Below are 26,581 nucleotides of genomic sequence, written 5' to 3' on the forward strand. Positions count from 1 at the left end.
TGTGCCTCAGTTTCCCTCACCCAGACCAGTAAAGCGTGAAACCAGACATCTTATCACTCAGTCTGCCCTGTTCCCAGCAGAGTTCTGGCCCACAACCACCCTTACCTGTCCCAGTGTCTGTACATGTTAAGCAGTTTTGTGCCACAGCAACATCCAGCTGTGCCTCAGTTTCCCTGCTTTCAGTGGCATTCTGGCCCACAGCTTTCCTAGCTGTGCCAGGGGCTCACCACTCTCCTATTTTATACAATGACTGCACACACACTAGTGTGTAGGGTGTGAATATAGGGGTGCTTAGTGTCATATTTACACTGGGAAGTTTCTCACTCAATCGATAAGGGATTTGCTAAACAAATGTTGTGCCAGAAGTCCAGGCAAGGCCTCTTCTTTTCATGATTGCAGTAGGAGGTAAAAGTCTAGCTTGGCTAGTGTGAGAATGAGCAACTGAAGACACAACTTTGATCAGTTAGCATAAGAAATAAATCTGTATCCTAATAGAACTAGGCTATGACCATGCTTCTTTGCAATAGTTTGCCATTTAGCTGAAGACATCTATTATGCAAAAGAATAGGAGCACTTTGTCCTTTTCATCCTCATTGTACTTTGACGGGTCAGTCAGGTTTATTTATAAACCACAGGCTAATTACTTTGCTTCCCGTTTCACTGAACAAAGGTATGTTGCCACCTCTCCTAGCTTCAGCAAGACTTCTCACAAGGACAAGATGTTCTGAATAAAAATGGCTGAAGAGGAAAGTAAAAACTTCTCTGTTGAGCTGAGTGAGAAAGGAGGTATAGAAAACAAAGGATTTGCTCAAAATGAGGTGCTTAATGAAAAGGAATGCAATGCCAGCCTCCAAGAGGAGATACCAGAAACATGCACTGTCGGCATCAGCTCAGCAGCTGTGCAGAGCCAGGACTGTGAAGTTTTGAAGCCCTTTGCAGGAATGCCTAAGGAAGTCTTGCTTAAATTCTCACGTCAGGCACGGTACAGAGTCACCAGAGAGATCCTCTTCTGGCTCATAATTGCATCTACACCAGTGCTTGTGGGGGCTACAATTGCAATTGTTGCCGTGTCGCCAAAGTGCCTGAGCTGGTGGCAAGCTAGTCCCATTTATCAGATCTACCCACGTTCGTTTAAGGACACCAACAAGGATGGGAATGGTGATCTGAAAGGTGGGTGCTCTACATTTTTGTGACTTTCAGTCCTTGGTTGCATGAAGCTGTATGTATTATATATATTTCTGTTACCACAATCTCTCACTCCCTAAGAAGTGTATTAACAATAGAGGCAGCAACCTGATTAGAGACAGATGGGATCACAAGTTAGCTAATAATCCACAGGTAGCCAGAACTGTGATTATCATTAACCATCTAATTAGGAAGGGCTCAAGTTGTAGAATCTAAACCTTTATCAAAGTTAAAACCTCCCCAAAGTATGCCACTGTTCAGAGCTGGGGTTTTGATTTGGCCCATCAGAGAGAAAAAGAGAGAGAACAGCGGCAAAACTGCAATTTGGATTAGAATTTCCCACCAAAATTTGGGGAGTGTTTGGAACCCAATGTTTTATTGGACAATCAATTAATTGCCATTTTGGATTTTGCTCCATAAAAAATCTGCGGGGAAAAGAAGCCATTAACAAACGAAAGAGTAGGGGAAGAAATGCTATTTTTGAGCCTTTAGGGAGACTCAGTACAAGTGTATCTGATACTACATGGATGGTGCCAAATATTAAGAACTCAGTTGACTCACAGATTTTACTACAAGAAATGGATAGTAAAAGACAAAAAAAATAAAAAGTATATACAACAGGTACTAGACCATCATATCTTCTATCAGGAAGTGAAGAAGAGTGTGTTTCTATAAGTGGATAATATTTGTAATATGCCATGAACATAGATTAATTTTGATTTAAGAGGAGGGAGACTGGTGTGATTTAGGGACTGGAGCAGGGGTCTCAAACACGTGGCCTGCAGGCCGAATGCAGCCCGTGGAGTTATTTCCTGTGGCCTGCCAAACTCCCCTTGGCCCCCTCCCCAAGTGCACCGCATCCCCGCTCCTCCGCCTACCTCCCAGCGCTTCCCGCTGCCAAACGGCTGTTTGGCAGCACTTAGAGTTTCCAGGAGCGAGGGGGAGGAGTGGGGACGTGGCATGCTGAGGGGAGGAGGTAGAGAAGAGGCGGGGCCAGGTCAGGGATTTGGGGAAGGGGTTGGAATTGGGGGTGGGAAGAGGCGGGGCAGGGGCAGGGCCTCATAGAAGGGGTGGAGTGGGAATGGGGGGGAACGGCTTTAACCAAAGTAATTTTAAAAGTAAATGCGTGTTTTGTCGTTTGAGGGAGGTGCATTACTGAGGGTTTATATTTTATTAAAACCCCTCTTCGCATTACAGTTTTTAAAAAGTGAATACATTGACTTTTAATAGCATACTATATTACTCTTCATTTTTTACTATACTTTTGTATCGTTGTATGAAAAGGTTTCAGTGATGTGACCCGTGGGCCAATGTACTAGTCCTCATGTGGCCCTCGTTGTGATTTGAGTTTGAGATCCCTGGACTGGAGAGAGAATTAGAGTGAGTAGTAGAGAAAAAGTACAGGTTAAAAGAAGAAGTGGGTTTTTTACCCACGGAAGCTTATGTGCAAATAAATCTCTTAGCCTTTAAGGTGCCACTGGACTCCTCATTGTTTTTGTGGATACAGACAAACACGGCTACCCCCTGATAATAGGTTAAAAGAGAATGTCTTCTATCTAACTGGAGGTGAAGCCTAGGGCTTTTTCATTTAAATCACACTTCCCTGCTTCTCAGGGTGGTTGTGTGGATTAACTCACATTCCTTGAAAATGAAAAATACATAATACATACATTTTATTAACCTCAACATCTTCCAGGTGTGGGAAACTTAATTTCAACAGAAATGACAATGCTGCCACAGACATGTTGTTTTTGTCCTTGCAAAACAGACTCTCTTTATTTACAGGTATTCAAGAAAAACTGGATCATATCGTGTATTTAAATATAAAAACGATCTGGATTACTTCTGTTTATAAGTCGCCCTTAAAAGACTTTGGGTATGGAGTTGAAGACTTCCAGGACGTTGATGCTATGTTTGGAACGATGAGTGATTTCGAAAATCTGATTGCAGCTATACATGAAAAAGGTAAACTTGAGCTATGGCCTCCCCCCCCCCGCCCTCCCCAAAATGCACTGCTCACACATGGAATGCAGATGTACTTTTCTTCTTTTAATAGGGTTGCCAACTTTCTAATCGCAGAAAAACGGACACCCTTGCCCCTGCCCCTTCCTTGAGACCCTGTCCTCCACTCCCTCCATCCTTCCTCCCTCCGTCGCTTGCTCTCCCCTACCCTCACTCACAGGGGGTTGGGGTGCAGGAGGGGGTGAGGGCTCTGGCTGGGGGTGCTGGTTCCAGGGTGGGGCCAGAAATGAGGGGTTTAGGCTGCAGGGGGGGGTCTAGGCTGGGGCCAAGGGGTTTGGCGTGTGGGAGGGGGCTCAGGGCTGGGGCACGGGGTTAGGATGCTGGACAGGGTGCAGGCTCTGGGAGGGGGCTTGGGTGGGGCAGGGAGTTGGGGAATAGGAGGGGGTGTGGGCTCTGGGCGGTGTTTACCTCAGGTGGCTCCTGGGAAGGCTGGCATGTCCCTCCGGCTCTGTGTGCCACCCCCGCACGCAGGTGCTGCCCCTGCAGCTCCCATTGGCTGCGGTTTCCAGCCAATGGGAGGCGTGGAGCTGGTGCTTGCAGCGGGGGCAGCACATGGAGATTCTGTGGCTACCCCTATGCCTAGGAGCTGGAGGGATGCGTTGCCGCTTCCGGGAGCTGCATGTAGTGAGGTAGGGAGCCTGCCTGAGCCACCAACTAGAATTTTTACGGCCCAGCCAGCCACCAGGGTCCCTTTTCAACCAGTTGTTCCAGTCAAAAACTGGACACCTGGCAACCCTAGTTCTGAAGGGATGAGTACTGACTGCAGCATTGCAACCCTTTCTACCAATCTTGCAGAAGCTTCTCCATTAGGGCTTCGTGGAACTTGGCCTATGCAACATGGATGGGAGCTAGGTAGTGGGAGAGGGAAGCCAGTACTACAGCATATGGACTCTGTAGATCCTCTAAAATCCACACAGGTCTCAGGATAGCTACTGGTGTTTTGGGATGAAACTCTTTTCACGTTCCATGTCGTGGGACAGGCCCTGTTCTTTTTGACAGGTTGTATTTATTAGTCCCTGCAGCAGTCTTCTGATGACTGAAGCCTGAGATGCTGTCACTTCCATCTTTGCATCCATAAGCAATAATATTCTTGCTGGAGTTAGAAAATAAAATAAAGAAGATGGGGAAAACTTGGGTTCTTTCCCTGTCGTGACCTACTTTGTTTGTCTGTTTAGATCCCAGTCCCACAAGCATTTATTCAAGCACTTAACTTCATACGGGTGAGTAGTCCCATTAACTACAAAGGGACTGCTCATGTGCGCTAAGTTAAACAGATACATAAGTGACTGTAGGATGGGGCCTGAGTGTCTACACTCTAAAGGATTTCACCAGTATAGGTTATACCAGTTCCCAAAATTAAATGACCTATACTGAAAAAAGGACTTTTTGCTGATATAATAGTATCTAAACTAGGGCTTTTGCTGACATAGCTATGTTGATCAGTGGTGTGACTCTTCTGCTCCTCCCGCCCCCCCCCCTTAACTGACAGCTATGCTGGCAAAACTTTTCCATGTAGACTAGGTCTTAGACTCTAAGCCCTTGAGGACAGCGGCCTCTCTTAATTGTATGTCTGTAAAGCCACCAGTGTTGTTTTGGCTTCTATGTTAATACTGTACATTTTGTGACTTGAGATGTTTTGTTTTGATTTAATCTTTCCCACATTTGATTTGCAAGGTTTAAAGGTGATAATGGATTTAATACCAAACCACACAAGTGACAAACACAGTTGGTTTCAGCTGAGTCGCAATCGGACTGGGAAGTATGCAGATTACTACATCTGGCATGATTGTGCACACACTGATGGGACAATCACTCCTCCCAACAACTGGGTAAATAGAAGGTTTGGGGTCACCTTCAAATCAGAAAATGAGTAGCAAAATCACAGCAATGTTGTGAATATGAAACCATTGTGTGGTAGCTACTGCACACAGCATGTAAACTCAAATCTTTTGTTTCATTAGTAACTTCTGCTTGTATATTTGAGTTCATCTGAACAATGTGAATCAAGATACTAGAATAAGACAGTGAGGCAGCATTGCTTTTCTTCGATTTCCTATGTTTTTAATCTGTTTTGATTTTTGTTCCTCTCCTTTAATTTTGTATCTAATACACTTTGGTATATGGTAGGACTGTCAATTAATCACACTTAACTCAAGTGATTAATGCAAAACAAATTAATAGATTTTTTAAATTGCAGTTTTAATTGCAGTGTTTACCCATACCAATTTATATTTATGATGTGTTTCTACATTGTCAAATATATTGATTCCAATTACAACACAGAATAAAAGTGTACACTGCTCAATTTATATTATTTTGATTAAATACTTGCACTGTAATAAAGATAAGAAATAGTATTTTTCAATTCACCTCATACAAGTACTTTAGTGCAATCTTTATCATGAAAGTGCAACTTACAAACGTAGAATTATTTTTTTCCACATAACTGCACTCAAAAACAAAACAATGTAAAACTTTAGAGCCTACAAGTCCACTCAGTCCTACTTCTTGATCAGCCAATCTTGAAGACAAACAAATTTGTTTACATTTATGGGAGATAATGCTGCCTGCTTATTTACAATGTCATTTGAAAGTGAAATCAGGCATTCACATAGCACTCTTGTAGCCAGCATCACAAGGTATTTATATGCCAGATATGCTAAAAATTTGTATGCCCCTTCATGCTTCAACTTCTCTTTTACAGTGCAAATTGTTGTATTAAAAATAAAATAAAATGAGCACTGTACACTTTGTATTCTGTGTTGTAATTGACAATGTAGAAAATATTTATCATAAATTTAAATTGGTATTCTATTATTAACAGTGCGATTAGAATGGCCATGAATCATGACTTTTTAAAACCTCATGATTATCGTGATTATTTCTTTTAATCATTTGACAGCCCTAGTATATGGGCATTCCATTTGGGGAGCTTCTTCCCAGCAGTCCTTTATGCCAGCCAACTATGATGTCAGAAAAACAAACCAGCACTTTGCTGGATTATTGCTTTCCTTCCTATCTGGCCAAGATGCTGGAAATTGGCTTATCTACTTATTTTCCATGTTTTAATTGGAAATCCAACCATTTACTATATGATAAGAACTTGCATCTTCTAAATAAATGAGTTAAAAACCAATAAATTAACATATTAGGCCATAATTATTTTTAACTTAATAACACAGCGAAAGTTTTGAGAAATACCATGAACATTGTCTCAAATCTAATCCAGATACAGCTGATGACTTTATTATTCTCAAATATTCACTGTTGCTGATATTTCAAAAGAGGCTGTTATGTCAGTTGGGGCTTTGTAGAAACAATAGCCAATAGAAATGCTCCCATAAAACTGAAGAAAATTCTCAGTGAAAACCTGCTTTTAAAAAACATGAATCCTTCCTTTGAGCATTTATAGCACAGACATACCAGCATTATGCTGGTTTATGAGAACTGGTGGAATCTCCATCCTTAGAGGTTTTAAAGGCCCAGCTTGACAAAGCCTTGACTGGGATGATTTGGTTGGTGTTGATCCTGCTCTGAGCAGCAGATTAGACTAGATGACCTCCTGAGGTCTCTTCCAACCCTAATCTTCTATGATTCTATGAACTGAAAATGAAATTGACTGTGAAACTGACTAGTTTATTTTCATGGTTTAACCTGAGAGAAATGCAAAAAGTTAAGAAACATAATTATTTAAAATCCAGTTTACTTTTCACAGTTGTTTTCAGTGTTTATTTTCTAAGCTGTTACTAGTAACAGCAGTGTAACAGCTGCTTCTTAGCACCAATAATAATAATAAATAAGACTACTTTTTTTAAAAGGTATGATGTTTAACTGTACAGTGTCTGTTTAAAACTTAGTGGCACAAAAAAGGCTTCCCATTTCTCTCCATATCTTTTTGTCACAGACGAACAGGAAGAAAAGTCCAGCTCAACACATTGCAAGCTCATCATGTATTTTATAGCATTGTCAATTAATTGAAGTTAACTCACTTGATTAACTCAAAAAAATCAATCATGATTAAAAAATTAATTGTGATTAATCACAGTTTTAATCGCACTGTTAAACAATAGAATACCAATTGAAGTGTATCAAATATTTTGGACGTTTTTCTATATTTGCATATATATTGTATTCTGTGTTGTAATTGAAATCAACATGTATATTATTTTTATTACAAATATTTGCTCTGTAAAATTATAAACAAAAGAAATAGTATTTTTCAATTCACCTCATACAAGTACTTTAGTGCAATCTCTTTGTCATGAAAGTGCAACTTACAAATGTATTTGTTTATTTGTTTTGTTTTTGAGTTCAGTTATGTAACCATGTAAAACTTCAAAGCCTACAAGTCCACTCAGTCCTACTTCCTGTTCAGCCAATTGCTCAGACAAATAAGTTTGTTTACATTTACAGGAGATAATGCTGCCATTTTCTTATTTACAATGTCACCAGAAAGTGAGAACATGCATTTGCATGGCACTTTTGTATCTGGCATTGCAAGGTATTTATGTGCCAGATATGCTAAACATTCGTATGATCCTTCATGCTTCCATTCCAGAGGACATGCTTCAATGCTGATGATGCTCGTAAAAAAAAAAATGCATTAATTAAATTTGTGACTGAACTCGTTGGGGGAGAATTGAATATCCCCTGCTCTGTTTTACCCACATTCTGCCATATATTTCATGTTACAGCAGTCTCGAATGATGACCTAGCACAAGTTGTTCATTTTAAGAACACTTCCATTGCAGATTTCATAAAACGCAAAGAAGGTACCAATGTGAGATTTCTAAAGATAGCTACAGCACTTAACCCAAGTTTAAGAATCCGAAGTACCTTCCAAAATCTAAGAGGGATGAAGTGTGGAGCATGCTTTCGGAAGTCTTAAAAGAGCAACATTCTGATGCAGAAACTACAGAACCCGAACCACCAAAAATGAAAGTCAACCTTCTGTTGGTGGCATCTGACTCAGATAATGCAAATGAACATGTGTTGGTCCGCACTGCCTTGGATTGTTATCGAGCAGAATGCATCATTAGCATGGACTGGAATGGTTCCCTGGAATGGTAGTTGAAGTTGAAGGGACATATGAATCTTTAGCGCACCTGGCATGTAAATATCTTGCAATGCCAGCTACAACAGTGCCATGAGAATGCCTGTTCTCACTTTCAGGTGACATTGTAAACAATAAGTGGGCAGCATTATCTACTGCAGATGTAAATGAACTTGTTTGAGCGATTGGCTGAACAAGAAGTAGGACTGAGTGAACTTGCAGGCTCTGAAGTTTTTCATTGTTTTTGAGTGCAGTTATGGAACAAAAAAAATCTACATTTGTAAGTTGCACTTTCACGACAAAAAAATTGCACTACAGTACTTGTAAGAGATGAATTGAAAAATACTATTTGTTTTGTTTTTTTACAGTGCAAATACTTGTAATAAAAATGAATACAAAGTGAGCACTGTACACTTTGTATTCTGTGTTGTAAATGAAAATAGATTTGAAAATGTACAAAACATCCACAAATATTTGAATAAACGGTACTCTATAATTGTTTATCAATGCGATTAATCACAATTAATTTTTTTAATTGCTTGACAGCCCTAGTATTTTATTAATAGTCCTTTTTATTACTGTTGAAATTCTTAGAAGCACCTAAATTGCTTGTACAAAATATACTAGGCTTGGGAAAAAATTGACAGTCTTATACCAGGATTAAGCAGATTTTTATTATGTTTGGTGAGCAACTTCAAAATTTGAGCAAATAAATATTTATGTAATGTGACAAAGCTCTGTCCATGTCTCCGTGGGTCCTGCAGTTCCTGGCGGATTTTGCTAGCCTCAGAGGCTCACTGTGACCCTCCACGTAGCCCTTCTTTCTCTAGAGGCAAGGGTCACAGCCTACTGAGTCATTTTCATCATAAGCCAGCAAGGGAGGTGAGGAAAAGCCATTCTCCCTTGCACAATCTCTGTTGTCTCCCAGTCTCAGTGATTAATCAGGGGGCCAAAAGCGGGGGAGACCAGGCCCGCCCTCTACTTCGGGCTCCAGCCCATGGACCCTAATAGTATGAGCTATGGTAGATAGACTTTTTAGAAACAGGACATGTACAATTTCCTGGGCTACTTCCCCACAGCATCCCCCACTTCCTCAAGACCCACTTCACTCTACCTCAGGGCCTCCTTCCTTGTGCCTGATATGGTGTGTACTGCTCAGTCTCTCCAACAGCACAACTTCCTCCTGCAGCTCCTGATATGCATGCCCACCTGCCTAACTGGGGGGCTTTTAACTAGTTTCAGCCAACTCCTGATTGGATTCAGGTGTCCCAATCAACCTAGCAGCCATCCTGCTTTCTGGAAAGATCTTAATTGGTCCCAGGTGTCTTAATTGACCTGGAGCAGCTGCCATTTGCTTATTCTGGTAACAGGGATTTGTTTAGCCTGTGGCTAATGTATCTGTCTCCCATTACTTTACTACAGCCATCTGGCCTTGCCCCATCACAATAATAATATGAGATTGACCAAGCACAAGTACGTCTATTAAAGATGATAAATACCAAGGCATAAGCAGAAGTGTACTAGTGTAGATGATTTGCATATGAAAGATCATATATAGCAGCTGTTATGTCTTTGCAGGTTAAATAAGTTAGTAGTAGGAGTAGGTGAAATATATGGAAATTGTTTTACAGTTGTGGATGAGATTTATACTTGTATAGAAATGTGAATTTGTTAAGTTAATGTTAAGGAAAAACATATAATTTAAATGAGGGTATTTTCTGTTTACGTTTATTAATGAAAAAATAGAGTAATATTAAATTCCATTTTTTAGTCATCATGATTTGAAGATGTACTGAGCACATACAGCTCCCATTGACTTCAATGTTTTTCATGTAACATTCATATATGTTCAGTAAATTGGATTTTAAATAGTTATATTGCATATTTACTTTTGCATTTCTCTCCTTTGGACAATGAAAATAGACTAATCAGTTTCAGGCCAACTAACTGTTATGGATAGTAAATGAATACTATTTACTAAGTGATGCATGCCTTTCTATATGCTTGTAAAGCACTGTGTAAATTACAATGCTGTGCAAATGCTCATCATTTCTTAAATAATTAATAATCATCATTTACTTATGTGATCAGGTGAGTGTTTATGGGAATTCCAGTTGGCAATATGATGAGGTGAGAAAGCAATGTTATTTTCACCAGTTTGGGAAAGAACAACCGGATTTAAACTTCCGCAACTCTGCCGTGCAAGAAGAAATCCATGTAAGTATATAATCCACTGCTGCTATTCCAGTAGTAAGGAAATGGTTGGGTTTTATGTTTGTTTTAATTTTTAGAACGTAATTTCTTCATATAGTTGACAATCCAGTGGGAAGCAATTCAAGGATTAGTGTCTATGCAAACAATATAGACAAGGAAGTGTCAACACAAATATACCTGTTTAGGCAAAATCTAAACCATATATTGTAATGCTTCAAGTATCATAGTCTTATCTTTGAAGAGTGTCCTTCTAATTAAGAAAAAGAGGCAGCGTTCCATTGAAAGGGTCACCTACATTGCAGTACCACGGCCTGTAGTCTGCAGTGTTCTGACCATTATTGTATTATACTTTTAAAAGGATTAAACAGATAATATCTAGGATCTAGTTTCTATGTGTGAGGCTTACACAAATGTACACCTCTCCCTGGCTGCTCAAATGCAGACAGCACTCATCTTCTCCTGAGTCCTAAGACAGACACAGGACCTGCCATGTATTTGTTATAATTGTCTTGACCCAGCAGCAAAAAAGTCTCTGCCTCCTGCTGCCCTGGGACTTCTCTACCTGGGTCCCAGCAGCATCATTTCCCTGCGACCCCCTCCTGCTGCCCCAGGACCTTCTCTCTGCTGTAGGCCCTATGTGAAAGGAGGGCTCAGTGGCAGGGCAGGGCTGTCTCTTTAGCCCCGAAGCTCTCACACAGAGCTATGCCAAGCCCTGAAAATCTTGTGATCGGAGGAGTGTCTCACTTCATTGTGACAGCTCTTCCTGAAGCTTCCAAAATACTATGCTTGTGAAGTGTTCACACAGGAGATCATTGCCTTCTCCCAGCTGCTCAGAGGGAACTCCCCTTACCCACCCCACACAGGCTGGGGGAGCTCCCACTTTATCCTCTCCATCTCCCACCCCATCATTGTCCTCTGTACCCCATTCACCTGCAACTTCCAAATCTTTCTCCTGCGCCCCCCAGTGCCCTGCTCCCCCTCACTCCCTCCTTCACTTCTCAGCATTTGGGCTGCTCTCAACAGTCCATGTGGCCCGTCTTGCACCCTGAATCACAGAGTGGCAGCCGTTTTGCCTGTGGGCCTGGCTTCAACCTCATGGAAAATAGTTGGAGGTGGTAGCCAAATTTATTAAGAGCCGCCTGACTTCTAGGCGCAGATAAAGCATAGGAAAAGAGCAGCCATCTTGCTGGCTTCAGCCCCACTGACAGTAATAGGAGATGGTGCCATTTTGAATTAGGGAAAAATCATGAGTTGGCACCTGTCATCGTGTTTTCATGAAACATTAAAAAAATATAGCCCCAAATTGTGAGGGGGTGCTCAAATCATGAGAGTTGGCAATACTGGGCATCTTAGCATGTCTGCAGAAAAATACTCTTCACTAGAACAGTCTAATAGGTTTCAGAAGTGCTGCTGAGCACCACCAGTTCTATCAGTATTTTAAGGAAGAAGAAAACAGTAGGTTCGTGTTTTAAAAAGAAGCTCTATTTCAAAAGGCTGGTGCTTTGTGACTTAATAGGAGACCAGAGCTACTCTGTGACCATATGAAATCTTTTACGTTCTGTGTGGAGAAACCAAACAAGGGAAGCTGCAACAGTCAAGCTTTACCAACACCCTGTCAATGTTCCACAACCAACCTCTGTGTATAAAGATAGTTCAGTCTCCATGGCACAATCCATCCTCCGTGTTTTTGTGCTGGTTCTAATTGAGAGGGTTTTACAATGTGTACAAGTGCTCAGCTGAGACCTCTTTCAGTGCATGAAATCACCATCGAGGCTATTGACATGGTTACCTGCAGTTGTTTTCAGAATTACTGTAAAGGGACAAACAATTCAATAAAATGGAGTATGTCTTAAACTAATAAAATCAGTGAATCTTTAACATGTACTAGTTGAATTCCATCATATTTTTGACCAAAGTCCTGGCTTGTGCAAGTGTATTGTATATGTAATAATAATAAATGGCAGCACTGTGTGCATTTTTATTACTTAGTTGAAAGATATTGTCTGGCACATAGTAACAGTTACACAGATTGCTGCAGGGGGATTAAACTTTGGACTCATCTGTTAAAATTTAGGACTATTAAAATTATAGTAATAAAATAACTATGCAAGCATAATATAATTTTACTGATAATAGCTAAACTCTGAATTTGATAAAGAAATCACAGATCCAAAACCCTTAACTTAGGTAATCATTTTTCATTTTCCAGAAAATAAATCTGAATTATTTTCACATCAGTTAAATAAAAGAGAACAGATTTACGAAGTATTACTGTGTAAAAGAAAACCAGTGTCAAAAGATCTGTGCAGAACAACGAACATTTGTATCAATATGTTCTCATTGTCTGCAGGCTTGATGAGTATGCACCAATCATAGGGCTTAGCAGAATCAGCTTTCTTTACACTCTGTTCCTCTTGATTAGGTATTTACAAACTGCTATAAGGCCCAGATTCTTTGATAGACTAGATTAAAGGTGGCTTCCTGTGAGGTATGGGTTTTCTTCTGTCCCCTGTCCCCCTTGAATGCTTGGAGCAATCATGGCTCTATGTCTATTATGGCTGAAAAATAATTCAAATATTTCCTTTTTGGTAAGACAAACTCAGCCATTGATAGTAGCTTCAATCTAAAATGGTCAGCTTTAACCCTACTAAAACTTGAAATTTAAAAATGATGTATTGTTATATAATGTTATTAGTATGTATTATGTATTTAATAAATTATGTGCAATGTATTGAATTTAATATTTGGAAAGTGGTTTACTCATCAAGAATTATCTCCATTTTATTTTTAGGATATTATCAAATTTTGGCTTGGCAAAGGCATTGATGGGTTTAGTATCAATGCTGTTAAATTTCTTCTAGAAGCAACACACCTGAGAAATGAACCTCAAGTGAATAAATCCCACAATCCGGTAACACATTTTCTGTTTTGAATTTGTTTGCTCCTTATTGTCTTTGGAGATGTATTTATCACTAATACATTTCCCCTTTGAATTGCTAATGGGACTCGCTCTTTTTTTTTTTTCTGGTAGGTTTTGCATTGACAATAAATTACAGTGAAATGTGTACAGATGAGCTTCAGAAGTATATGACTAATTATTTATGGAACTTGCCTTTAGTGGGGGCCCAATAAAGTCAGGAGATGATGCCAACATTGAGATGCAATAACATTACTGAGTTGACAGAAAGATGTGCATCTTGTTGACTTGGCAAGTCACTACAAGAATCTCATTTATATTGCTTCTGCCTGGAATGTGGTATTCAGCAGTATCTACTGTGTGTGTCATGATCACTAGTGTAAACTGGGTTATATAGATTATTCCTCATTTAGATTGATGTGTTCCTCAAATATTTAGCCCCTCATCTAGCACAGCATTAGAGCAATAAATAACTAATGAAGATACAGCTCCAAAACTGTGCCATTAATGTATTATTTAAATGATTCACTAGTTCAGATAGATATTTTGAAATAACTATATTACCCATAGGGCCACAATACTTGCTATCTTTACGCACAATGAGCGGTACCTTGTGAGTAGTCCCACTGAAATCCTCAGGGAGCAAAAACAGGAGTAAAGGTGGCAGAATCAGTGCCTCATTTATCAAAGTCTGTTTCTAGGGAGTAGGGGCTTGGGGCAGTGAGTGGTGCAATCCCTCTCCCCTTTGCAGTCAAGCCAGCTTCAGGGCATGGGAAAGGAAATGCCAGGAGCGTGGGCTACCTTGTATGTTTTTTGCAGCACCACAGTCTCAGGTGAACAGGAGAAAAGAGTAGGTAATATTATCATGCCCCTAGTTTGCTAACAGACTCAGGTAAAGCATTATCTGAAGTGGTGTACTGTCTTTTGATAAACTTTGGAAAATGTAATTCAATGAACATTAGGAGGGCTAATGCAAAGTGTTACATTATTCTTCAAGGAGAGTATCTCAGCATATTCTGAGCTATATCATGACTACACCACCACCCAAGTCGGCATGCATGATATCATCCGCAGTTTCCGGCACACCATGGATAAATTCAGCACAGAGCCTGGCCGATACAGGTAACTCAGTTTGTTAGCATAGCAGTATTGAATTTTCCCTCTAATGCTAAAGGCACAGTCTCACTGGTTGATAAACTGGTTTGTCATGGTAAAATGCTTTTGTAGGAATACCCGCCATTAATAGTGACATATAGGTATGTAATATATAGAAAGAAAAGCAAATTCTTTTCAAAGACAATACTGAATTATTAGATATGTCAAGGTCCAATCTAATTCCATGTAATTCTGATAAACCTCTGCATGGACACAATTTCAATTTTTCTTTTTAAAAGAACCCACTTGTGTGCTCCTTTGTAGGTTTATGGGAACTGAAGCCAATCAGCAGGAAAACATTGAAGCAACAATGATGTATTATGGAACATCTTTTGTCCAAGAATCAGATTTCCCCTTCAACTTCTACCTAATTAACATGGAAAACCTCTCAGGAAATAGTATTTTTGAAACTGTATCTTTGTGGATGAAGAACATGCCCAAAGGAAAATGGCCCAACTGGGCGGTAAGAGTTCAGACATTTAAATGGCCTATTCCTGCTCCTATTACATCCCACAGCAAAGCTCTCATTGGAGTAAGATCAAGCCCAAAATAACTGTAGCTGTGTATCTGTGGAATCTACCATGTTCTCTCAGTACGCAACAGCAATGGCTGTAGCGGGTCCATGTTGTCCATCCCAAGCATATTTACAGGAGTGTGATAAGCATTTTTGCCTAGTTTTAAACATAATCATCAGGCACAAAGTTTTATTCTTTCAAGATAATATTCCACTCCCCTTTCCCTGGCCAAACAGGGTTTGTGACAGGAATGATGTGGGGTTTGGGAAAGGTGACAGAATCCACCTCCAAACCTTCAGGCAAGTTGGAAACAGCTCCACACCACGTCCATGTCTGCTGCTTTAGCTCTGGGACTGAAATAGAGGCTCTGCCCCTATGCACCTTCTACATAGGGGATTGTGGCCTCTGACTCTACTTAACTGTGCATAAAGTGGTTATACCCCTGCCTCTCTTTCCCCCCATGTTGGGCTGTGCAAGCCAAGCTGCCCAAGTGTGCCGGCTCCTTGTACGTCTACCTCCAGTGCAGTGGGATCACCCTAGTCCCAAAGTGCTGAGAGGCTTCCATTGCTCCTATTATAAGCAATGAATGCTACCCTGACAAAACCAGCACTACGCAGCAGAAAGAATAAGTGTGGTCAGCAAAGCAAACGTTGGCAGAAAGACATGAGAAGTGTAACGGAGGGTATTTGTGTTAGAATGGAAGACACAGTTGGCTGGGATGCTAATATATCTGCATTGTTTACTTCTGTCTGTCATGCTGTTGGCAGTATTTCCAGATTTCAGTTGTCAGGCAGAAAATTGTACTGATACAAAAATACTCAAATATTTTCTCTTGATATGGAAGTGAAAGAAAGAAGCCCAATAAACATAATAGTTTGCATCATAGGATTTAATGTAGAAAACCTTTGAAAATATAAGAAAAAAGATAATACAAAATGGATATGATGATCAAAGGATGCCTTAATATATCTGCATCCTGAGGTTTATAGTTAAAAAAACCTACCTCTTTTACTTAATATGATAAGATCTCCCTCTGCATTCAGTGATAATGGAATAGATTTGCTACCGTTCTACTGCAACATCTTTTTTTTGGGGGGTGGGGGAGAAGCAATAGTAAAACAGTTATGCTACTGAGCACTCTTATCATAAAGCATGTAAGTGCTTGGACAATACAATAGAAATATATGTGAAACTTTTCCTCTGGGACTACTAGCTACCCAGTGCTTTTAACATACATCACTTCACAAGGAAACATAGAGCCAGATGATCCTCACTTACACCTTTATAAATGCAGAACAATTCCACTAGTTTAAATGAAGTTACTCCATGTTTACATTGATGTAAATGAACAGAACTTGTATTAGACCAATGTCATATGGAAGTATTTAGTCCTAGTATGGGCCTTTATTCTTTTATTTTGATATATTATTTTTGTTTAGGTTGGAGACCCTAGCACTTCTCGAATTGCATCTCGGATTGGAAAAGAATACACTAATGTCATAAATATGCTCCTTTTAACTCTTCCTGGGACATCTACAACTTACTATGGTGAAGAAATAGGAATGGAAAATATTGCATCTGAAAATGTAAGTGAAGGACTTATAAATTCAAATCCCCTAAGGAGCACTATTAGGTCTAAGTACACAGAATTTTCCAACAAAAGACTAACTTTTGTTTAATTAAGCACATATATTTCTCATTCCATCCCCAACTGCTGTCGTTTCTAAAATTACTTTCCCCAGTGAAAGGGGAGCAACCACTTGATTCTCATTTATCATCATCTCCATGAAAAGTCAGCATTGAGTGGGAGCACTCTGAATGGCAGATGTTCCTCCTTTATTGGTTTCTTAGTTCTCTCCCATAGTGGGTTTGAGTGGGACTAGCCTTGACTGAGTGATTAAGCGTGTGGGAGAACCAGAGTAGCTTCATCTTCTCATGCCCCTGCACAGAGCTAGTTGTTATCCAGCCCTAGATGACCTGAGCACAAGGACTCATGTGGATAACAGCAACAGTAGGGCTATCCTTCCCAAAGTAGGCTCCACTGCCTCCATCCCCAGCAGGGCTGAAGGAAGTATATGATGTTAAAGGGTGTAGTAGAATAGAATACACATTGCATTCTTGTCGCTAATAGTGATAATACACATCTAGGCACCAAAGCAGTCTGCCTTGGATACTGAAGAGTTCTGTGTTGAGGCAAGGAGTTTCAGTGACAAACCAACCTTTTCTCCTGACCCTGTCCAGTGGATTAATGAGTACTTCTAGCAGTTAAATCTTTTCAGGAAAACTTTGCCTTTCCTTCCAGAAATATGCTGACAAAGCTTCTCAAGGGCTTATTACTACAGATCCCAGACCTTGTCTGCTGCAAACACAAAGCTGCTGCTTAGAAAGGTGTCACCCTTTGGCACAGCCCCCTCTCTCTCTGGGGTGTCAATCGGCATCCCGTTCTGAGCCCTGGGACACAGAAGGGAAGGAAAGATTTCCTTTAATCCTCAGAGACAGGACTTATGAGCAGGGTCTCTGAGAAAGGAGTAGTCATTTCTGAAGTACACTTCTGCAGCCATGAAAATTTACTCCTGGAGGAATTCTGCACCAAAAAATTAAATTCTGGACACAATATTTCAAAAATCTGCAAATTTATTTATCAAAACAAGATAATATAATCACCCCACTTTCAATTATTTTGGTAATTTATTTCAAAGTACCTGTCAGCAAGTATGTCTTTTGTAACAATAGACAAATAAGATTCAGGAAATTTTTTTGATGAATAGATTCCTCACTAGGCATACTAATACAGAACTCTAAGTAATAAGTCATTTAAAAGACAATACAGAACCATATTTCCAGCATCCCTCAGAAGCAGTGCAAACGCTTCGGGGAGTCAAGGGTACCAGAGGAGTTGAGGGAAGTAATTGCTAGGATAGAGTCTGGGTGTGAACTTGGAGGGTTGCTGGGTATGGGTGGGAAAAGTATGGAACAGGGGTTGGGGGGGGGCAGAGAAGGATTGTTAGAGAGCCTCCCCCATGCAGACCCTGGCTTACCCTTAACTTCTCCCATTCAGTCAGGCACATCTGCCCTTGGCCCCATGTGTCCCTGCACCCCCCTCAGCTAGCCCCCCCCATGTCTCTGTGCCCCCACTCAGCCAACCCCCTTCCCCCAAGTGGCCCTACACCCCCCCCCCCCACAATCTCCATGTGTTCCTGCACCTCCACTCCCATACAGTCCCTGCCCCAGTCTGTCCTCCCACACTAGCCCTTATGAACCCCTGTCTTTCTCTCTCCATATTTCCTGTCTCCTGACGTGGCCCAAACAGTGCTGTGAAGAAGGCAGGATCTTTCTCTTCTCTTTGGTCGCTGGGGCTGGCCGGGAACTGGCTGCTCTGTTCTAGTGCCACAGTGGCCCCTTGTTGGCAAAAGATAGAACTGCAGTTACTTTCCACCAGAAGTAATTTTTTTCCCTGCAGGGGAAAAAAATTGTGTGGCACAGAATTCCTGTAGGAGTAACAACTGAAGCCCCAGGAGATAAAGTGAGTAAGGTGAGGGAGCATTACAGGGTACAGACATCTTGGATTGATGCTTATCCTGCCTGTCAGATCATGTGAGCAGGAGACACCTAATATCTATATTGCCATAGGAAAGAAAGTGGTACAGCTGGTCAAAATTTTCCTAACAGCTTTTCACTGAGGCCTTTTTTACATGCCCACCCCCTTTTTTTGTGAAATTGCTGAAATGTGTGTGTGAAATAAACTTTTTTAAATTTTAAAAACATGATATCAAATCATTGCAACTGTTGCTAGAGCTTCTGATAATTTAGAGAAGGTAATCAATCAGTCAAAATTTTTGAAAAAAATATTGAAAAATATTCAGGAAATGTTTTTGAAAAAGTCTTTTTTGAACTCATCAAAACAAAACTTGAAAAGCTAGCTTTGTGAAAACTTCCATTTTCTTGATCAGCTGTAATAATTTGTTTTGCAACATAAGCACACATGTCACACTTTCCAAAATTTTAGATAATTTTATGTTTTGCAAGCAAGTTTTGACATTTTTCATTTACCTGTTACAGACCATGAGTTCTAAGAGTATTACTTGCACTTGAGGAAGGAATTCTACAAAAGGACTCATATATTGAAAACTGTAATATATTTACAAAGCACTCATCAGGACAGATTACATTTGCTCAGATAATTATCAAATATAACACACAGTAGAACAGTTAAACACTGATATGCTACTGAATAAGGTACTTAGTCTTCAAATTTAACAAACTTTGATTACTCAAATATTAGTACAGTATCTCTTTCCAGGATCAGATCACTCCATACATCCACTAACTGTATTTGTATCTATCGAAAAATTTACATGGCTCATTACTGTAAAATCTGACCACCTAATAATCATTAATAGCTTTTTGTCCTCACACTACTTCTGGGTGGGGGTAAGCAAGTACTATCCCCATTTCACAGATGGGGAACTGAAGCACAGAGTAGATAAGTAACCAGAAGTCATACAGAAAATTGGCATCTGACCTGGGAATTGAACACAGGTCTTCAGCACCCAGTCCAGTGCCAAATCCATTACATAGTTTTTCCTCCCCCTTTCAGTGATAGCTTTTGATTCTCTCTCCATGATCCATGCACTTGTGGGATTTTTAATTACTTCCTGTCAAGCTTCAAGTCTAGGACCCAATTAAAGTCCCCTATGAGATGAAATAATGACATGAGAGAGAAGTTTGAGCAAAAGATTGTTTAACTGGATCATTCTTTAGCACATTAACAAGGATGTTGTTGAATGGTGCCCAATACTCTCTTATTTTTAGGTGACCTTTCCAGAGAAGTCACCCATGCAGTGGAATGGCAACCTTCATGCCGGCTTCAGTGAGGGTAACACAAGCTGGTTACCTGTTAATCCAGACTACCAAAATGTAAATGTCGAAGTAAGTATTTAAATTAAGGACACAGTCATATGGGTTAAAAAAAAAAATGCTAGCAAAATAGCTTCAGCTAAATGAAGCTCTAATTTGTTTTGATTAGTGGAATGTGGCAGTTAAAACTAAAACCAAGAAAAAATTCTGTGGAAGAAAATTGGTAAAAAAAAAAATCTTATTGCAACAGCAAAGGCTATTTTGCCAGCCTTCATTTAACCAGAAGAATACAGTGGTAACTTTTTTTAGTCTAATTCATTTCATTTTTCAACATTAATCTGCAATCTACCCACCCCCATTTTAATTTAGATTAATACAAGTAGGCTTTGTTAAACTTAGCAGGAAAATAAGATGGATGCATTTCGAGCTTTGGATATGTTGTTTTGTCTAAGACAAACTTAGCAGTCGCTGTTACACCAAGTAGGTCAAGTACAGGTATTATTGATCTATAACAGTGAACAACAGCAAGGAAAAAGCACTGGAAACTAATCCATTGGGGGTTACTTCTGCAGCACTGAAGTCAGTGGGAGCAAGATCAAGTCCTTGGTATGGAATGCTTTGCTGACAAGAGCGTATGAAGCACAATGGAAGGAGCAGAGACAGCCTTGTCTCCTCCTCCTACAACTATCGTCGTTGGTGGAGTGGCAAAGGTGTACAATATGGGGAGAGAGAAGGCAGAGTTGTGAAGGTCCCCAAAGGTTGAGGACAAATAGCTTCAACTTGAATCTGTGGAAGGATTTGCAGAGGGGGCTGAGAGTCAGAAAGCTGTGAAGATAATCTTAGAGGTGGTAAGCACTTCTGTACTACAAATGATGTGACTTTTTTTTTTTTTTAACAGGTTCAAAAGACTCAGCCCAACTCAACACTGAATCTGTATCGAGAGCTAAATTTACTTCGCAACAATGAGCTGCCCATTCATAGGGGATGGATGTGCTACATTTGGAATGACAGCAATGTTTTTGTGTATCTGAGGGAATTAGATGGATTAGACACAGTCTTTATAATGGTTCTCAATTTTGGACAGGAATCAATCATCGACCTGAAAGCCCTAGTTTCTGAGCTTCCATCTGAAGCTACCATAAGACTAAGCACTAATTTTAGCAACACTGGTAAAGTTGTAAATACCAAAACAATTAAAACTGAAAAGGGGGAAGGAATTATCCTAGAGTATAAAACAAGGAAGACAGTTCATACTATGGAAGCTTTCCAAGTTAAGTGTTTTGTGGCTGAAAAAGCATGTTATTCTAGTGCCTTGAATATACTTTACATGCACTGCTAAGCGTGAGGGGATGTAGGAAATTTTGTTTTATGCATTTAAGGCAGGAAGTGTTGATTTCAAGTCAATGCTGTGAATAGTGTGGCAATGGCTTTTTAAACTTGCTGGTTTGTGTATTAAATGAACAGCAGCCCCTAAACTAATGTGGCTTAATTGTCTGGCCTCTTTTATTGGTGTGAGCGGATGGCGGAAGGTGCTTAACTTAAGGGTAACCAGCAACCACAGAGGCTAGAGTTTCCAGAGGGATTGTGAACAGGCACCAGAAAGGGTCAGGATCATCCCCCGTAAAGCCATCCCTGATAAGTATTTGTGCAAGGGCAGAACACTAGCCATATGCCTATAGGGCTCCTAGAGGCATTGTGCCTAAGGTATAAAGCTCTTAAGATTTCCTGCTTGAGTTTTGTACCTGTGTACCCCTACTGTAGGCTGTATCTGACTGCCACAACTCAGCCCCAAATCCTGTGGCAGTTTACACTCCACAGTACTTGTTTTGCAAGTTTCCTATTTGTGTAGCAGGCACTGAATTGTCTGAAATAGTTAGAAGCAAATAAGTTGTCAGGTCAGTTTTAAAACAACTCATTTAGGGGAAAGAGAAAATTGAGAGATGATCAAGGCAAATATGTAACAAATTTAAGTGTTTGTTTAGTATCAGCTAGAAGAGAAATTTACTTACTGAACATGTCATAATTAAGGCTAGTCATGGGTTATGCAACTTCACTGGACCTCCTTGACTTCTAGGGCTTCAGGATGGGGGGGGGGCTGGCTGGAACCAGGACACTGCAGCCCCAGTCCCAGGCTTGGCAGGGGCTGGGGCCGTGTGCCCAAGCCCCACAGCTTTTGGCAGGGGTTGCAGCTGGAGCCATGCTCCCCTGTCCCACAGCCATGGCCAGCTCTGGAGCGGGGGCTTGGCCTGTCAGTCACTCCCCCTGCCCATTATTTTTAGTAAAAGTCATGGACAGGTCATGGGCTCTGAATTTTTGTTTAGTGTCCGTGATCTGTCAGTGACTTTTACTAAAACTAACAGAGAAGAATTATGACTAAGGCTAAGATTTTATCAATGAAAATAGAGATGCTGCTCCTCCAATGCAGCAGGGAAGGAACTTACCACCTGGTATGTATGTGTAAGTCAGTAACTCACACAACTGCACTGGAAGCAGGGACCCATTACAGCTGGTTCCTTTGGAGAATGAGTGCTCATTTTTTAAATGTACAGGTATGTGATATAGCTTTTTCAGAAGTCTGTTTTTAAATCTTTCAACAAATTCTGAAATAACTGTGCATGTTAAGTAAACCACTTCAAGTTATTCTCTCTCAAGTCCAAATTCTTTGTATAGAAAAGCAAGGTGGCTTGTAACCTAAAACAATGAAAATTTAGTTAAAAAAATCAGACTACTTATTCTAAAAAAAACCTTTGAATTTCTGTCAAACTCTTCCCACCCTTTTTCTGGCCCCTTCTTACATTATTCACTCTGATAGCCACTGGTGCCACTAAATGCTGCCCTGCAGCAATCTGAGATTTAAACAGATTTTCCTGCTCAATTTTCTTTAGAAAAAAAGCAGCCACTGGGATCTGTAAAGCTTCCCAGTAAAAAAATGTTATTGGGCAGGGGACAGCAGTAACCGTGAAGGAGGTGTCACCAGGTGCTTTGAGCTGATTTGCTTAAACCATAATGCTATTTGCAGAAAGCTTAGGAGTTAAAAAAAAAAAAAAAAAAAAATCCACTTAAAATCTGGAATTTCTAAAAGACAAATTGCCCCCCACAGTATAAACCAAACTTGCAAAATTTAAAGCTGCAGAAACTCTTTGGTAATTTTCTCAACCACGAAGGCTGACGAGAGCAAATGAAAGGCAGTTTAAATCAGGACATTTTAAGACTTTACAATTGCATGGTGTAAAGCTTTCGCTTTTACTGTACCAATACTTTGCACTATTTAGAGTTGTTCATCCAAAGGTATCAAAGCACTTTACAAACAATTAAAGCTCAGAACACTGGTGAGCAGTACTGTAGTTAAGTACCCCATTTAAAAGATGGCTAAACTGAGGCACAGTGAGGTTAAGTGACTGTCTATGGTCATACACACAGTGAGCCAGGAACAGCAGCTGAGAATTCTAATTCCCAGGCCCATCCAACTCAACCAGTGTTTCTCATTTGTTAGTGCCAGTGTGTATTAAATAATACACAAAATGATGACATCATAGTGTTAGGACAAAAACAAATCTATAATGAAGTGTATACTAACTATAAAAGTGTACAATAGAGGAATCATACCTCATTTAATGAATCCTCCCACAATGGAGCACAATGACTGCCTCCTGCCTGAACATTTAAGATGATATTAGGTATCAGGTTTCCTGAAACAAAAACATTTAATGTCAGTCACTGTTGAATGAACAAGGAGAGGTGGAGCTGTATATGTTATGTGGAGAGGGATGATATTACCACTACCCTGGACAAGATGTTTGTGTAGTTCTGCAAGCAAGAAAATTGAAAATCCAAGTTGTGAGACATTAAACCACAAGTGATGGGTTGGTGGATGAACTATTTGCATTAAATAGTTCCTCCTGATTACATATTTCAGGAAGTATAGTATACATACCCAATTATCTCCATTCTTTTCAGAAGGATTGATTTTCTCTTCATGAGCAAGGCAGGAGCAGCTGCCATCTTTACTTGTTCCCTGCAACTAGGCTCCCAGCTGATGGGAACAGCTAATTTAAGAGCTAAACCTGTGAAAGAGGGCCTCTTCCCCTCATTAGTACAGATTAGTTGGATTCTGTTGTGTTAAATCTTAATTTTAGCATCTGTTACCGAAAGAAAGTTCTTGGCTGGTGATAACTTCTATCAACAATATATAACTTCCGTGCTTGAACAGTCATGTCATTATATCTCCGGGAATAGCATGTCTACAACTTCAGAATGAACAGGGAAATAGTACGTTTGTGCAGGCTCTGAAAAAAAGGGCTTTAAAATTCACAGCAATGAAATGATAGATTAAGTGGATTATTAATTTACTTTTTAAAAAAATCATTGTTTAGCACCCATTAGCTTGACTATTTTAAGGCAAATTTTGGATCCCAAATGGGTGAGTGCCTTTTAAGAATCTGGAGATTGAGTATTAAAAGCTTTAGCCCTACCCATATCATTACAAGTAGGCAGCTTAACCCATACAATAAATATGGGTAGACTAATTTCTCAAGGTTATAGGTACCCTGAATTGCTTCCAACCTTTAGATATTGTGCTTTATATAGTACACACATGCACAGTGGAACAAATTTTCTAGGGAGGTTATGGAATACCTGTCATTAGATGTTTTTAAGAACACGTTAGACAAACACCTGTTAGGGATGGTCTAGGAGCTGCCTCAGTGCAGTGGACTGAACTAGATGACCTATTGAGGTCCCTTCCACTTTTACATTTCATATGATTGATGGATAATTAGTTATGTCACTTTTGTGTGTGCTTATATAACAATGTATATAAAAGACACTTCCACATTACCTTTCTTATTCATGCTTCTAGCATGATCCCTTTCTGCTTTTCTAAGTTTATGAACATATCTTAACAATCCTATCAGTGGTATTCGTTGATCATTTTCATATGCTGTGATTAAAACTGAAGGATAAGCCTAAAACAGAGATGGGGGGAAAAGTTATTAACATTTTCACTTCCTAAAATGTGAACAACCTGAAGAGTTCCACATTGAATCCCTATACTATTACAGTACTTGAAGGCTTATTACTTTTGACAATGATGGAGAAAAGATATCTATCTTCTATATTTAGCATTGTAGCCAGCTTCTTTTTATAAAGCCCTACATTAGCATCCCTATAATTTTAACTTGAAAATTGGTTTGGTCTGAAAACTGCCAGATTTGCCCTCAAGGGACCATCTGCCATGAAGTGATAACTGAAGAGCAGAATACTCTGACCATGCCTGACCCCTCCTAACACAGTCCCTCTGCTGAGAGTCACTGGAGCAGCTCCACAGTTCCTGAGGACTGCCTCACCCATGCAGGAGTGATGCAAAAGGAGCTCTAATCATTTATCAGCTTACTAATAAGCAAATTTAGTTACAATTAAATTTATTTCTTGCTGTTGTCTTAATTTGCAGATAAAAAGAGTCAAATTAGTAACTTTGCATCAAATTAGATGAGTAAGAGTTCACATACACAGAAGACTATCATTAGGGAAGTTATACAGCATTTGTAACCAGCCACAGTTCAGAGAAAATGAATTAGCCATTCAGAGATGACACTGAAACACTTACTTGCACCATATGTCTAGTGACATTACTCGTCTTCCCACAGTGACAATTCCCTAGTCTGGCAGCAAAACTATTTAAAAATCCTCACAAGGGAAGAAACAATATTTTTCATGTTGTGGTTTGTTGTATAATAGGAATAATCTAATACTTTATAGTATGCCAGCAACAAATAACTTTTGAGATTGATTGTCTAAGGGGAGGTTCAATCAATTTCAGCAGCCATTTATGATTTTGTACACTACAAAGCAATATAGATTGGCTAATTATTTCAGGAATAAAGATGGCTTCTTCATATTCAATCAGGATGTATCTTTTAAGAACACATAGTTCACAAGCTCAGAGCCTTTTTTTTAATCAGCTCTCTGGTCCTAAGGCCCTAAAGAATGCATCCTTAGAAAATCCAACTCTGCATTTTCATGATTAAATGCTTTTGTTTGTTTATTCTGTGTGGTACTATACACTGTATTAAGAAAAAGCAGAATGGTTTAATTACTCCTTAGTACCTGTGGCTTAATATTATGATAAGGGCAGTAACTTTTAATGCATTCCATGTACTTTTCATCTGCTAATGGATTTCCCCATTCTTCCTGTTCTTCAATTGTCAGAGGGAGATCAGTGTCCAACATTGTATTTAGAACATCTAGGAAAGGGGCCTAAAAAACAAAACAAGAAGATGGTTTCACAAATTTAAGATACAGTTAACAAAAGAGGACACTGGACCTTCACGTACAGTCCAGTCTACTCTATTAGAATCCACTAAATGTCTGTGAAGGCACAAATTTACGGCCTGACCCAAAGCCCAATGAAGTCAATGGAAAGACTCCTTTAATCCTCTTATAATCATGTAAGCTTGTTCTTCAGGTTAGCAGTGAGCGTCAGAAAAAGTTTTTCCAAATAATTATTTATTCTATGTTGTGTACAGAGGTTGTGTATGTATAAGCACCTCTTGATTCTACTTCTGCTGAAATCCTGAGCCATACTTCCATCTCCTCTCACCTTCACTATGACAACTCTCTTTTCTATAGCCTTCCATAGTCCTACCTCTTCAGGGTAAAGAATGC

General features: G+C 39.8%; 2 protein-coding genes across 2 annotated transcripts in view; one reads left to right on the forward strand and one right to left on the reverse strand.

Moving 5' to 3' along the window:
- Positions 1-646: 646 nt before the first annotated feature.
- Positions 647-21,397, forward strand: SLC3A1 (solute carrier family 3 member 1). The gene is made up of 10 exons (XM_073339104.1): positions 647-1,170; positions 2,971-3,150; positions 4,882-5,036; positions 10,352-10,477; positions 13,266-13,385; positions 14,389-14,513; positions 14,811-15,009; positions 16,501-16,647; positions 19,874-19,990; positions 20,817-21,397. Exons 1-10 carry the CDS (start codon positions 735-737, stop codon positions 21,255-21,257), a joined length of 2,046 nt encoding a protein of 681 aa, XP_073195205.1. The 5' UTR covers positions 647-734; the 3' UTR covers positions 21,258-21,397.
- PREPL (prolyl endopeptidase like) overlaps positions 19,060-26,581 on the reverse strand; it is a 30,694-nt gene continuing 23,172 nt past the window's right edge. The window contains 4 exon segments of the mRNA XM_073339103.1: positions 19,060-22,609; positions 23,525-23,607; positions 24,756-24,882; positions 26,024-26,173. Coding sequence (XP_073195204.1) covers positions 22,556-22,609; positions 23,525-23,607; positions 24,756-24,882; positions 26,024-26,173 — 414 coding nt within the window. The 3' untranslated portion in view covers positions 19,060-22,555.

This window comes from Lepidochelys kempii, chromosome 3 (genome assembly GCF_965140265.1).
Source record: "Lepidochelys kempii isolate rLepKem1 chromosome 3, rLepKem1.hap2, whole genome shotgun sequence".
Lineage (NCBI taxonomy): Eukaryota > Metazoa > Chordata > Testudines > Cheloniidae > Lepidochelys > Lepidochelys kempii.